Genomic DNA, 15788 nt, shown 5'->3' with positions numbered 1-15788 from the left:
TTTTTCTAAAAATCATTTATAAATTGGGATAACCTTTTAGTTGCATGGTAAACCGAATAGATAGCCATCTGAAAAGTGGATGAAATTGTGATTGAGAAAGCATTTGCAACTGTTTGAAAAGGGACAGTCTTGCTCCATATATGATCGGCTCAAGCAACCTCACCTTAGCCCAACAGAACCAGTGTCATTCACAGCAGAACAGATCCAAGCAGTAACTTACCATAATCACAAGGCACTTGAACCCTATCTATCTAACTGTATCGATGTTTGATTCCTGTGTACATAATTTACTGTTACTATCCGTTTTCCCCACTCACTTTTTCTGCTTCCTTTCTCTCTCTGACAAATCCACAGCCTTCTATTGGTTGGAAACTGTAGAGATTTACATACACAGCAAGGAATTGGGGAATAGCTGCCCATCATGGCTGACTTAAAAAAAATACAGAGCAGAATATGTTTATATAGTCTTTAAACCTCATTAACATATAACACATTTCATGTTTAACACACAACCTATAACATAAATAAATAAATAAAGATTTGGGGATGTATACAATTTTCAGTGATATACAAGTTTATTACTTATGACCAAATAACTCAATGTAATTTTTTTTAAAAAAAACTGCTGAAGTCTTCAGGAAATGAATAAAATCTTTCTCTATTGATAGCTGACCCAAGCAGTGAATATGAGAAGATGGAATTCCTGAATCTGGTTCTGCTGTTTTGTGAGTTTATACGACATGATGTTTTCTCCCATGATGCTTATATGTGCACTTTAATATCACGAGGAGACTTGGTCAATGCAGCCTCTCGATCACGCTCACCAACTGGAGAAAATGTGGATGAACGCTATTCTAAGGAGCAAGAAGTCAAACTGGAGGTAAGATGTGTATATACTATTCCCTCTATGCAGGATTTTGCTTAGTCCAAAAGTCTAAATGAAAAGTCAGTGTCCTCCTTTTGCAGTAAAAAAATGCTTACAATTGGATTATTACCTGGTTTATTTTTCAAATTCTGTCTTTCTCTCATGTAGCCTATGAAATGATGACCAGATGCAGTGTGGCTGCTTGCTAAGTCATGAAAGTAGCATGAGAAGCTCTAGGCTGTATAACAGTAGTTCTTGCTGCTGCTTTTACCCATGGTCAGGATTGCCACAGTTTCTGCAGTTCTTCTATGTGCTTCAGGCTTCTCATGTTACATTGGTAATATGGGAAGGAACTGTGCTGTAGCAGCTTCCATGTTGCCAGCATAATTATAGAACAGGGCATATGAAATCGCATAGTACTACCGTATGTTTGTACTTCTGACTTTCGAAATATTTTTCACGTTCCCATCTTAAGGCTGATATGATGTAGTTCCTTTGAACTGACCTATAATCTGTCACATAGCTTGTGTTTCATTAAGGTCTAGTGGCTGTTACTACAAAATGGGAGAAAAGAAAAATGCCAGATGCATGAGTAAAAACCTGTTATGTTGCATATAAGAGTATTTGCTGGATCATCATGGTCCTTTTATTTGTTAGAGATGGTAGTAGAACATATGTACACATAGATGGAGTTGTAGATAAAGGTCCCCCTGCACCTGATATTCTCTTGACCTTTAGTGGATGTTGTTTTCCAGTTATGTGATCTATGGGACCATGGCAATAGAAAATTCCAACTTTTGAAGTATTTCTCTATGATTGTGTAGCTAATAATATAAAATCGGTGATGAGCATTAGCCAAATATAAGTGACATGGTATTCTCAGAGAATACTCATTCCTCTAGAGAAATCATGATGGATTTGCCACAGCCATTCCCTAGTCTGAAGTAACACTGAATCCCTTAGGAAAAGAGAATATTTCCTGGGAGATCGCCTATTTGGTGTAAACAAAACAGAGTGGTTGTCCCCTTGAGATGCAGTCTCCCTGAGCTTGTTATCTTTATTTTATAAGTGTGACTTTGAAAAAAAAGCTCACTTTAATAGTTTATGGATTTGTAGCAAAAATGTCTTAATTTAAACAAGAATTGTATTTTGCATTTTAAGTGAGGTTATTTTATTTTACCAACTTGTGACCAGTCATCCCGGGTTTACATCATACTCTGACTGGTGTTTTTTTTTCTCTTTGGTGATCACTAGGAGCATAGTATTATGGAACATATGTACATTGACTCGGGAACCACTAATATTTTTGATGACGTAGACAAGAGTGACTTTAAAACAGACTTTGGTTCGGAATTTCCAGTAGGTTTAACTTCTGATTTTTGTTTTTCAAGACACATTTCCTCATTACTCTACATGCACCCGCATGATCTTACAATTAGATACATTTTAACCAATCTGTTTTCATACCTCTTAATAGTATCAAAGTATCTCACTTCTCGTTTCCATCGTCTACTTTCCTTCTTTGAAATAACTTCACATTTTCAGGTTTACAAAGAGCTGCCTCATCTATTTTCACTGTGTTTGAAATGCTGATGTCAATATGTCACACGCAATCAAGCATGATCTCATACTCTTTATACTTACTAATCTTTGAAGAATTTTGCTGTTTAAAGAAGTTTAACAATTTTTGTTGGAGTTTTTTGATGCTGTCTGTTTGTTCTCCTTGCCCTTTCTTATTCATTCAGGGGATGTGGATGGCGAGGAGAACTTCAGTACTAAACAATAGGCAATCAAAACAACAGGACCCTAAAGAAAAATATTCATAGCCTTGTGTTATCTCTTGCAGTGGGTGCTAGTGGAAAGTCAGCTGTCAGTTCTTCTGGTGACCAGAAGTACAAAGTTGACACAGATGACTGTTCTCTCACTATGAGCAAAACTACAAGTGACTTTCTTCATGTGGAGAACACTAGATTTTTCTCGCAAGGTTACCTGGGAAGTGAAGTCCGAGTGGTCCTTCCCCTCTCTGTTAGAATTGCTGCCTGAAGAGCCTCAAGAGGGCTTCGTTTGGGGGCGGGCAGCTGCTACTTTCTCCCAGGGTGTCCTGCAGGCTGCCTGCTCCCGGGGAGCTGCTCTGGAAGCGGCAGCATCAGTGAAGCTTCAGCTGCAGCGACAGCAGAAGAATCTGCAGCAGATCCTTCCACTGTCGCTGTGGCTGAAGCTTCACCGATGCGGCCGCTTTCTCCAGAGCAGCTCCCCTGGAGCAGGCAGCCTGCAGGAAGCCCTGGGAGAAAGTAGCAGCTGCCCGCCCTGAAACGAAGCCCTCTTGTGGCTCTTCAGGCAGCAGTTCTAACAGAGAGGGGAAGGACCTCTCGGACTGCACTTCCCAGGTAACCCTGTGAGAAAAATCTAGTGTTCTCCACGTGAAGAAAGCCACTTGTAGTCACACTCTGCATAAACATACAATATTTTTAAAAAATCAAAGCATCACATATTTCTATAAGGTCTTTCAAAAAAGCAGTGTGAAAATAGCCTTGCTAACTTTTAAAATGCCACCTCTCCACAAGTAAAAACATCATACAGTCATCATAAATGAACAAAAGAAAAAAACAAAACAAGCCATTTAAAAAGCCAGGGCATAAAACAGCATAACTTAGAACCTGTTTATTGATTTACCCGCCTCCTCCATTGAGCAAAGATGGCACCTAAGTGCTGAAATGTGTATTGAAAAATTAGTGCAATGAATATCTCACTGTGCAGTCTTTATTACTTAGACATAGCAAGAGAGGATACCTAAGCATGTTTTCTTGTCATTAGTAACTATCATTTTAATCCTCTTTATCTCATAACTTCATACCAGGAGCATTCCAAAGTGTCTAGTCCAGGAGCTTAATTCTGCAAAAAGAGAATGTTGAATGTTTAGTAATATGGAGTACTACACTCACTTTTATTTTCAATAGCACGGGGAGAATGCACATTGTGGGTTTGATCTTAAAAGCATACTTACTTGAAAATTTGATGGATTTCAATTGACTATATATATATTGTCAATTATTCTTAGCTATTCTTAGACATTTGTCTCTATTTGCATTAATGTGCATTACAAGTACCTATTTTGAAACAAGAGGATTATACTAGCGAGGAAATAATACAAAATTGGTCGTACTGTAAAATGCAATGAATGAATATTTCTGTTTACAATATTAAATGCTTACTTTACATGGCTTAGATTTTTTCTCCAATGCCTGGGGAGACTTGTGAGAATCTGGATTCCATATCCATATTAGACAGAAGAATTTCAGTGAGCAGTGAAAAGTCTATGAAGAGAGAAAAGCTGAGGGAACTTATATTTCCATCAAACTACAATCTCCTTCGCCATTTGCAATATGCAACACATTTTCCAATACCTCTGGTAAGTAAGCAGCTTTGCCTTTCTGAAGGGTCAAGGCATCTACAACCTGAACAATGCCCAATTGGAAATAAGTTCAGATAAATCACAATTATAATCACGAATAACTTTGAGTGGATCGGGCTTATTTTTTTCTTGTTTCAAGTTGCCAAGTCCCGTTGAAAGCAAAGAGAATACAGTTAGTCATAACTAAAGTTTGTTCTGTTGTTTCCAGTGAGACTTACAGGGTTATCCTATGCAGCATTACTCCAGTGTAGGTCCTCAGTCTCTCTCAATAGAATCATAACACAGACATAAATTTAAATGTCTCTTAATCATATCATAACATCTGTTCGAAGATGTTATGCTCTATGCATTCAGTGGGGCTTAGGTGAAACAAGAAAAATATAATCATTGCTGTTTCATTCTTTTCATGCTTAGGAGTTATGTGAAGGTTAGATTTCAAAAGCTGCCTGTTTTCCTTAAGTATGCTAGATAAATCATGAAATATGAACTTGGACATATTAAAAAGTCTACTTTCATACAAAACAATCTTACTTTTATTCTAGAATAGCGAATGAATTGTTCCACCATGAAAATATTTCAGTCAGGTCAGTTGTGAATTCCACAGAGTGCAGCAACTGTTACCTGATTCCTTCTCCCTCTTTCTGATAGTTATGAAAGCAGAAATCAAATGAATAGATTAAGGAGATAAGAATCAGGAGGCAGATTACTACTTGTGAAGAAAAGGTTAAAAATCAAAGCATGTAATTGTGTTCTTCAAGTTGTTATCTGATGGGAGTTCTGTATTATGTATGTACATATTATGCTCGGTTTGGCCTTAATCTGTAGGTATGCTCTGACTTAGTCCTTCCTTAACGAGAAGTTAAATGACCGAAAGTCTTTCTGTACAGTTGTTTAAATCTTTACCTAAAGCACTGCAGCCATTCTGAGATATCTCTGCAAATAATGCTTCAAAACTAATAGTTGTACTGCAGGGGACGACAAAAAGACATGGCGCATTTGAACATATTTATTTTCAGAAATAATCTCACTGTTTGGGCTTGCCCTTAGATGACTTTCATATTATGCAACTTCAAATGACAAAACTCTGCAAAGTTTCAAATACTGGTATGGTATGTTTGAACTCCAAACTGAATGTGATGGAGCAAGGAGGGTGCTGTGGTGTAGTTGTCACTTGCCATTAAACACATGGGAAGTAAAATCTGATAAGCATTTGTAACACATATGCAACTAAGTTCTGTACAACAAATACAACTGACAGTGAATATGTTACCTAGTGTGTATGTGTGTGGGCGGTGTGTGTCTGCTAGTTCCTCAGAGTGCTTGGTGAAAATGTCCTCCAATCTCTACTTGGAGCAAAGATGAGAGAACTGCACACAAAAAATGAGAGAGAAATGCACTTTTAAAGTGAAATAAACCGATGATGTGAAAAGGCCTACAGTCTTTCAACTGAAACATCCCACTGTTGTGTCAGTTCTTCATGAGTTCCTTGCTGTTCTTCTGAGATAGTATTTTTCTCTCTTTGTGATCCAAAAGTCTTACTCACTTGCAATCTAAATGTCTTAGAAAGATAAAAATACAAAATAGGATCAAAGCACAGGTTCGACACTCCAAACAGCAGAGTTGATTCCTTTGCTTTGAAGAGGGATTGTTTGAAATAGCAGTCAGTGGTTATAGCTTTGCTTTGAGTCAGAGTATACGGGATCCGAACAATGTGGTAAGGGACAAAGCATATGATGTAGCTTGCAGTGACTAACAATATATTCACCAAAGCTTTTCTTACATTTCTGTAGTTTTCATTGCATTTGTTTTGATAGAGCAGTCTGATGACAAGGAAGTTGGAAATGAGCACTATCACTGAGAAATTTAGAAATATCGCAGAACATACAAAATTTGTAAATACATGCCAGTCTCTTCCCATTTTGGTTTTGAACTCAATGCAACCCACAGTTGGTACTTCTTCAATTTCTTTGATTGGAATCACCATGTTTGGCATCATGATAAAGAGAACCATTATCCACACTACTGTTGATATCATCTTGGCAAACCCAGGCTCTTGAATACGATAGATCTTGCATCTATGTATTAGCTGAAGGCAACGGTCCATGCTTACAAATGCCAAGAATATGATTGACACGTACATATTGATATAGATGAGGCAAGCTGTGACTTGACAGTGGAATATTTTCAGTCTCCAGGGAGCAATTCCTAAATCGACAATGATTTTCACTGGTAAGGCAAGGGTCAGTAAGAAATCTGCTGTGAGGAGGTTAATTAAATAGATACTTATACACTTGCGATTCTGCTGTGTATGGGTGAAGGTCCATAGGGCAAAGCAGCTCCCGATGAACCCAATAAGGAAGATCAAGTAATAAAAATAAGTAAATGGCTCCATGCTGGTATAAACATTGCAGGTTGAAACATTGTATAAGGACATCTTAAGAACCTTATAGGAGACAAGATGTATATGCTGGTCTAAGAGAACAGAACCTGTGGAAAATGAAAGAGGAATAAATAAATGAATTTATCTGAACCAGTAGAGTAAATTATTGTTCCCTTATAATTTTTATGAAAGGCATGATCAGACCTGAAACTATTCTTGAAAAGCACAAAATTATTTGTCCACTTTTGTTCTCTGGAATTCGTTATTCAGTTGTAAGTGTTTTGCCTTAATGTTTAAGCAATTTCTGGGTACACCTATTACTCTGAGACGGCAATGGTCTAGCAACTTATTCATGCAGTCACTCCTCAGTTAGTGGGGCTGATAAACTGATATTGTTAACCACTGAAAATTGCACATCATGTTATTTGCGGGTACGTGCAAAAACCCTGAAATTTAGTGTGGGCAGATACAAAATGCATTTTTATGGCAGGATATGTCCTTATGGAAGTAGGCACCTGGAAACTGAAACTGGCAAAAATTCTGTGACGTCGGTCCTCATACTTGAAATGATTGGATCTGGGTTAAATTTTTACTCTGGAAATGAGAGATTCTCTGGTGGTCCAAGGGAATGGGACAGTCCTGCACTGTCTGGGAATAGCTCCTCTTCTTCGATGCAGGGACAGTTGTTTCAATTGATCCCATAGGGAAGGGGCTTGTCCTTGGCTCGCTATTTTTTTCCGGCCCTGCAGCTGAGCAGGACGTCAGTAGACTCTGCTCCTTGAGAGCAGCGATCCCGGACAAACAAGGAAGAAGAAGATTGACAGCTACGAAGCACAGACCTTTGTAGCTCACAGGGAAAAGGAAGGAATTTTCCTCCCAACCCCCTCCTACGGCTGCAGAAAGTGCCAGCGCAAGCGATGGAGCCAATGGCCTTAGGTTCTCCTAGGCCCTGGTCTCTGAGGACTCCTGCAGAGTTTTTTCTCACTGACTCTTGGACAGGAGAACTCCTCACCCCAACCAGATGAGCAGCACTGAGGTTGTGGTCGAGTCCTCTCCAGTGGGCAAAAGCGATGCCAAGGCACAAGCAACGTATGGGCGCTCAACCCACCTACGTGACTGCAGCGGCATGAGGGAAGGTGACAGCGTGCTGATCATTGATCTCCGGTAAGCAGCCCTATAAAGGGTGCCAAAACTGGAGCGGGGACTCCCTGTGAGTAGGGAAAAGTCCAGAAGCCAAACTCACAGCCTCCTTCTCTGGGCCCATTATCAGTAGTAACGGGTGTTAATCCACCCTTCTTCTCTCTGTATTATCAGACGAGGAGGAGGAAACTATAGGCCCTATATAAGCAAAACTCTTTCCACTGGAGGTTTACTCCTGGTTCCTCCCAAAAGTACTTAAGGGTATTGGAAATCCCTTTAACATTCACAGGGAATGTGGAAACAGACCCGGCCTTTCCCCAAGGCTTGAAGAGGGCTCTACCCAAGCTGGAAGCCACCCAAAAAGGCATCCCTCTAACAGCAATGTTCCATAGCATGTTAACAGCAGAATGGGAGAACATGGCCAAACCGAAGGCAAATTAATCTGTCTTTAATAAGCTTTATTTTCTAGTGCCAGAAGCAGCAAAAAAGATGAAGCTGCCATCAGTGGACGACCCAGTCAGTAACCTAGCAACTATCTCAGTTCTACCTGTGGATCCTTCCCAAGGATCCTTCTGACAAGAAGTTTGAACAAGCCTTGCATGGAGGCTTCGAGGCCTCAGCAGCTTCTCTGAGGGCATCAGCTGTGGGTTCCCTGTTTGCCAGAGCAGCCTATATGTGGGACTCAGACCTGGTAGCAGCAGGCAGCGAGGTGTCAAAAAAGATAGCCCTGGCCACAGCCTTTGCAGCTGATGCCACCCTATATGCCTTCCAGATGTCGCCCAGAGCCATGGGTTTCATTGTCATGGCCAGACGTAACACTTGGCTGAGAAACTGGGATGTAGACCCATCCACTCGACCCAAGGTAGCCATACCCTTTACAGGAGCCAAACTATTTGGAGAGACCCTAGATAAGTACTTGACGGAGGATAAATAGAAGAAAAAGGTCCTGCCATCAAAGAGGAAAGAATAAAAACACAGGCACAGCCTGCAGTCCTTTCGGGACCCCAAGTGCTCAAGCATATCTAGACAGTTCAAAGGATGCTGGGAAAAGGAACGGCATTGCTTAAACGTAAGAAGGGCACTGAGCTACTACATGGATAGAACAAAACTAATATGCAAATCAGAGAGCACGTTTGTATCATTTAGGAAGTGCTCTCTGGGACAACAGGTATCTATATCCACAATAAGTAGATGGATTAGAGAATGTATCATCATGGCTTATAAGGCCAGGCAACTAGAACCACCAACAGGCATCACAGCACATTCGCTTAGGGGAGCAGCCACTTCAGCAGCATATAGATCCTTTTCATCTCTGGAATTGATATGCAAAGCAGCAACATGGAAGTCAGTACATTCCTTTACCAAGCACTATAGGATAGACAAGATAGCATCAGCAGAAATAGATTTAAATACAAATATACTTACCATCAGATCTGCTCAGTTAAATGGGTGATGAGCTGCTAGGATGTCCTGGGCTGCTGCTGGTTCCCCGGGCACCAGGGTCACACAGAGTCACAGGTTAAAGGCTAAACTTAGGCTTTAAGCTAACTGTAAAAAAGAGGAGGGGCAGAGTCTTGCTCAGATTTTCCCAGTTCTCCCCCCTCTACTTTTTATTGAATATATGATTATTGTGAAGAAACGTATATGCCTCTCCCCCTTTTTCCTGGTTCCTCTCATTTCCACCCAACTTTTTCTGCCCCCTGTCTTCACCTTTCTCCCTCCTTCCCAGGGAGCCTCTCTCCTATGGCCCAGTTCTGAGATGCTGGCTGAGCAGGGCCCCTTCCCCACTCTATTGCCTCTTTCCCTCTTCATGGCAGTCTCCATAAGCTAACCTTTCCCTGCATCTTTCTTTCCTTCAAACCCACTAAACTTGCCTTTTATCTGCCTCCATCTTTGTCTATATTTATTAATTTACTTAATTTATATACTGCCTTTTCCCACAATCGGGACCCATAGCAGCTTACATCATTCTCCTTGCTTCCATATTATCCTCACAACAGCTCTGAGAGGTAGGTGAGGCTGAAAGTGTGTGACTGGATCAAAGTCACCCAGTAAGCTTCCACAGCAGAGTGGTGATTCAAATATTGGACTCCTCCATCCTACTGTGAAATTCTAACCTCTACACTACACTAGCTTGGTGTGGGGCGGGGGCGCGGGCGGAGGCTGCTGTTGAACAGTAGCAAGCAGCCAGGCCTGGGTGAGTCATGCAAGTCATGTGGTATCAAGTTACCCAGTGTTTGCTCCTGGTGCTGGTCCCAATGAGTCATCTCTCAAGACCAAAACAACCCAGGAAAGGGTCCTGCTCCCTCCCCCTGACGGAAACCAAGATGGAAATATTGGCTAATGGTTGCCTAGCAACAGCCACTGAGATCATCTGGTTAAAGCTACAGGCGCTCCTTTTATTATTTTGGGTTTTTTACTCCCCCTCCCCATTTTTTTTAAGATTTCAGATTTTTCAGGAAACCTGGGACATTTTTCAGGTGTGTAGGCAGATCATTCTTGTCTGTTTATGGCTCCAGTCTCTGGATTTAAGTATCCTTGGATCAGGGCCACTTGGCTATTAGTATATAGGATGCCACCTTTCTGCCATAGTACAACATTCTAGGAGGTTTAGAGTAGGTTTACGGTATACTCTACAGTACACTTCTTTCTCTCTGCTGCCCCTGATGCTTGGAAGGGCCTTCTAGAACTCTTGTGTGATGCCATTTCTCTCTCTACTTTCAAATCTTTTCTAAAAAATCTACCTTTCTCACGAAGCTTTCAGCACAACCTCTTATTTCCCCTCCCCTAATGAAATTAAACCTAAGCCAATCGTGATTTTTAATTGCTGTGTAAACTGTCTTTTGTTTTATTTCTTTGGATGATTATGATTGGAAGCCACGTCAGGAGTTTCTGTACTGAGATAGAAGTATTTTAATACATAAGTGCATGGAAGTGGAATGAACCTTATTTTATCTGTCTCTAGCTCCCTTCCCCACCCTTTGCTGTCTCTTAAAAAAAAAGATTGTAAACTCCTGAAATCAGAATCATTTTGTCTTGTATAAAGCTCCACGTACATTGGTGCTATGCCCATTTGTCGAAATATATAAACAAGCATAAAATATATTAAACAATGATTAAAAAGAGATGTAATTAAATACATAAGAACTACAGCACCAGAGGAATACAAACAGATCCACCAATGAACAAGAGAATCATTGTCCAGAGCCTAAAATTGATAACATGTGAACATTCTTTGGGAGGAAGTTTAGCAGTTGCTACGCAGTTACAGAAAAGGCACTGTGTTACTTTCAAAGGTGAGGGGCACTTGGCATGGGGCCTCTAATGACTCAACCAATGGACAGGCTCATATGGGGAAATATGGGTCTTCAAATAGCTTGGTACCAAATGGTTTAGGGTTTCAAAGCTCAGCATCAGCAGGCACCTAGAAGCAAACCGGAAGCTAGTGAAGTTCTTTGGGAACTGGCAAAATATACTAATTGTCTTCTTACTGGTAACTTTGCTGTATATAGTTTTAATAGGTTTTTAAATTCTGGAATTAGGATAGGGAAAAAGGTATATTATGCAAAACTTTCACATAGAGTTATCTGTTGATGTTCTATCTATTGTAGGTCAAATCTTTTAGTGCTTCTGGTAGCAGCTGTTGTTAGAACATGAATGCTGAAGAGGAAATGATGGATATTTTTAACATTTCTAAGAAATGTAAACAGGGTAATGTGTTCCAGGTGAAAAACACTGAGGTCTCAGCTTCCTTTACAAGATCCACCAAGTTCAACAGGACACAAAACTGAACAGGGCGGGAGGAAAGGACATCTAGGTTAAGTGTCACTGAATTTCAGACATTGGCAAAGTTGTGTTCATAACTATGGCAAGCAGGATGAAGTGGTTTACATAAAGTTGCTTTTTTGCTAATCTTTTATTTTAAATACAAGTCTTTTCAAGTGTAGACTATTTTGTAAAATATGCAAATATGGGCCAACACACATGCCACTATTCTGAGAGCAAGGAATAATGGTGGAATCAAAACATGGGATTAAACAAGCCATACTGTTCCAACTTCTACCAAACTATTGAGACCACTTCAAAAGGGAGTTAGTTATTAATGCTACCAGATAAGCATGACCAGGGCTCATTTTGAGGGGGAACGCGCAGGAACGCAGTTCCTGTAGTTCCCCAAAGAGGTCACATGTCAGGTGGCCCCACCCACCTGACTCTCGGCCATTTTGGGCCCGTTTTGGCCTGGATTGAGGCCGAAACAGCCTGGATTGGGCCTCTGATGGGTAGTGGATCACTCTCCTGTTCAGCAGCAGCCCGATCCTGACCATTTTGGCCCCCTTTTTGGCCATTTTCAGCCCCTTTTGCCATTTTGGGCCCAATTTCGGCCCAGAATGGCCAGGATCGGGTCCAAAACAGCCAGGATAGATGATGTTGGAGGTGTGGCATATGCAGATCAGTTATGCTAATGACACATTTCCAGTGATGTCAAGGGGCATGGCATATGCTAATGAGTTATGCTAATGAGTTATACTAATGAGTTCCTCCAGCTCTTTTTCTATGAAATGGCCCCTGAGCATGACTAACTTGCTGCAGTAGCACATCTCTGTTTGCCCTGAATTGCCCCTTACTGTCTTTGAGGAAGAAGTGGTGGTTGGATTATATTTGCTGTTGGACAGCTGTAGAGGTTCTCCTGATTATGCATTGCCTTTGATGCTAAAACAGTAGCTCCCTGTATTATTCTAGCCATGTGGATCCCTGCTGTCACACTCCTTCCATTCTGCTTTCTTCTACAACTAAACATGTCCTTCTATAAAAGTTGTAATGAGCAAACATTAACAAAAGGGCAAACAGATTTAATCTATGACTCGTCTCATGATTTACCTTAGGTCCTACTCGAGAATCACTAGAGGATTGTTGCAATAGGGCAGTTTTCATTTGTTTGTAATAATTTTGTTCGAAATAATTTTGTGGCCTTTCTGGTTGGTGTGTGTGTAAGTTGCACAAAATCCGAATGTATCATTGGCTGTTCACTGAATAAAAACAGACTGTAAACAGACTTAAAAACAAAGTCAAAGTAGTCAAAGAAATAGCTGTGCTGTAACATCTGATTGATTTGATGCACAACCTGTACTCTGAACAAGAGGCTAGTTAGGCCAAAATATGGGGAAACTGAATAGTTTTCAATTGGAAAGATTGTCAGACAAAGATGTATATTATCTCCCTATCTGTTCAATTTATATGCAAAACATATCATAATAAAGGAGAAAATGCCAAAGCAGGATTGTAGTTGAACACCAAGAAGACAAAAGTAACAACTGCTGAGGATTTATAAAATTTTAAGGTTGACAATGAAGAAATTGAAATTGTTAAAGATTTTCTATTCTTTGGGTCAATCATCAACCAAAGGAGAGACTGCAACCAAGAAATCAAGAGATTAAGACTTGAAAGTGTAACCATCAAGGACCTAGAAAAGATTCTTAAGGACGAGGAATTGACATGACAGCATGTAACACATCCACTAATAAAAACAATAAAATACACAAATAATTTCTTGCACAATCTCTTCCTTTAAACTTTAGCTTCCAAAGAATCAACCTTAGCTACTGGTAGTGTAACCCAATAAGACTTACTTTCCGTCGAATATTCCTTATAATCCATTCTTTTAGTGAAGACACTCCATGTTTGTCTGACCTATAGCTAGAGGAGAGTCCCATCAACTGAGAATATCCCATGCTCCTTGTACAACTTGCTTTGGAATGTGAATCTATAAAGGGACTGATTTTGAAATACTATAGTATTTCTCCTGAAACACACCCACACAAATCATTAACACTGCTAAGAGAAAATTATACTATGGTTCCTCGGTTACCAGAACTGAATATACGGTGGTGTTTTACAATGACCACCATACCTCCAGTACAATGCATTGATAATCTTTTATAGTTAGTTGTTAGTACTGATAATTTACTCTGCCTCTAGTTTGCACAGATGTCAAGGTGGTAAATGCTTTCAAAGTAATGGGACATAACATACCTGCCTTATTAGCTGCTGTAGTATCTGAAGCATCGATCAAGTCAGTTAAAGCTATTACTGTTGTTGGTTCATGGCACAGTGATGTGCTTCTTTTTTCCTCTCCTGCATGTTGATTATGCTGGTTTTCTTGCTGTCTTCTGAGCTGATGTCGTATAAAAGAGGGGGAAAAAACCCTTGTGGTTTTAAAATGTGCTGGTTGACGTAAATGAAACTAGAAATTAAAGGTGTGTGCTTCTTAAATGGTTAAATGAAAGTATTGTGGAATAGTATTTTTTTTCCTCAAAGGGGAAAAAGAGGAAGCAAAGTGGCTTAACAAAATTTTAATTATTTGCTTTAATGATCTCTTTTATAATTATGTTTGTTAATTACATAATAGATTTTTTTCTATTATCTTTTGCCTTGAGTCTTGACTATTGGGAGAAAGGTAGGGTACATAAATATTCTCAGTTTAAAAAAAGCATGAGAAAGCCTCAACCAGAGCCAGGGCTTTCTCAGTCCTGGCTCCACACTGGTGGAACTCTCTGTCTAGTGAGTCCAGGGCCCGGCAGGATTTACTATCTTTCTGCTTGGCCTGTAAGACAGAGATGTTCTGCCAGGCATATGGTTGAGGCTAGGCTAGGCCTCCACCAGCCTGGATAGAGGATGAGAAGGGAAGACTGGATCCCTCCCTATTAGAGCCATCCACCATCCAGTTTTAACGTAGCAGATTCTCCTTCAAATTAGCTCCTTCAAATTAGCTGATTGCTGCTATATTTATTGTATATTTTAACTACATATTGTATTTCTGTGTTGCTCATTGAGTTTAACTGTTTTAAGATGTAAATTATTATAAATGTTTTTATTTGATGTAATCTGCCCTGGGTCTGCTTGCACAGGGAGAGGCAGGGCAGAATAAAAATTGAAAATAATAAATAAAATAATACATAGTTATGCTTAGCATATTTTTATACAGTTAAAATTAGGATGCGGATAGGTATGCATATGAAAGAGGTAGAAAGGGTATCAGAATTTCCTCTGGGATGCTTTGAATAAATTTTTGTTCTGTGGTTTAGCTATGATGTAGGTCATGTAGGATGAAGGCAGCCGCTATTTACTATTTTTAATGGACTGTATTACATTTAATTTATATAAAGAATGTGGTTATTGTGGGACTAGTGGGACTAGTCTTGACCCAGTTTATGGTGCCTGACCATGAAGCTAATGGCAGCAGGACACTGAACTCTAATATTAATGGGATGGAGTGCAGGTCATTTGGATGAAATGTGCCATTATCTTTGTGTATCTAAATGTCGCTGTTTTCCTCTGGTTTCTGTAATATAGTCAGGAGACCAAAATAAGAATTGAATAGGCTGTAACATTTACCAAAAGATCTGCAAGGTTGATGGGGATGCTCCAAACCCCCAAACATCCTAGCCAGACCTCAGTACTTGTGATTCTAAAACAGCCTCACAGCACTCCTTCTGTATGGGCCATCCCATTCTAATTTAGATCTAAAATGGAGCCAGCTGCCTAGTTCCTTTTCATAGGCGCACATTAAGTCACTCAGTTCTGAATTACGTATAGCTAAAGGTGTCCCAAAAGATTTCCCCAACCAGCCTTTGGCTACAACTCTTTAGATTTGTATGAAAATCACCTCCTACCTCCTCGGGGAGGTATCTCTCAGTGTAATCCTATGGGGAGATACTCCCGCTCATTGAAGTCTGGAGTAACTCTGCAAAGAGTATTTTTTAAAATAATGAATGATATTTTCCTTCCTTAGCCAACATTTCTTGCCCACAGGGCATAATATCATTCTGTGGTTTCTTACTTCCTATTCTTCCAGGAGAATGGAGTTCTTTCAGCCTTTTTTTTTTAGATCTATTGGGAAGTTACTCTTCTTCGCTTCTGAGAAATGTACTTCACCTTCTCAGAAAAGCTGATAGTGGTGAAATACTATTCCTCTGTGAGTAATACTCACAGCT

At 40.0% G+C, this 15788-nt stretch overlaps 2 protein-coding genes across 2 annotated transcripts in view; one reads left to right on the top strand and one right to left on the bottom strand.

Moving 5' to 3' along the window:
* The window catches only part of MED12L (mediator complex subunit 12L), a 283186-nt gene that overhangs the window by 77215 nt on the left and 190183 nt on the right, over nt 1-15788 (top strand). Inside the window, exons 13-15 of the mRNA XM_054983836.1 lie at nt 669-880; nt 2120-2224; nt 4092-4274. Coding sequence (XP_054839811.1) covers nt 669-880; nt 2120-2224; nt 4092-4274 — 500 coding nt within the window. The remainder of the gene's footprint in view (nt 1-668; nt 881-2119; nt 2225-4091; nt 4275-15788) is intronic.
* GPR171 (G protein-coupled receptor 171) lies at nt 5025-13940 on the bottom strand. Its single transcript, XM_054983844.1, has 3 exons — nt 13828-13940; nt 9223-9345; nt 5025-6764 (listed from the first exon to the last, which is right to left on the bottom strand). The coding sequence occupies exon 3, from the start codon at nt 6709-6711 to the stop codon at nt 5710-5712; it is 1002 nt and encodes a 333-aa protein (XP_054839819.1). The 5' UTR covers nt 6712-6764; nt 9223-9345; nt 13828-13940; the 3' UTR covers nt 5025-5709.

This window comes from Eublepharis macularius, chromosome 6 (assembly GCF_028583425.1).
Source record: "Eublepharis macularius isolate TG4126 chromosome 6, MPM_Emac_v1.0, whole genome shotgun sequence".
Taxonomy (NCBI): domain Eukaryota; kingdom Metazoa; phylum Chordata; class Lepidosauria; order Squamata; family Eublepharidae; genus Eublepharis; species Eublepharis macularius.
Note: the sequence above shows the minus strand (reverse complement) of the source record. Positions and strands in the feature narration are given on the sequence as shown.

Bases quoted from the DNA above. Each gene is read 5' to 3' on its own strand.
- GPR171 (XM_054983844.1), bottom strand. From the start codon at position 6,711: ATGTCCTTATACAATGTTTCAACCTGCAATGTTTATACCAGCATGGAG.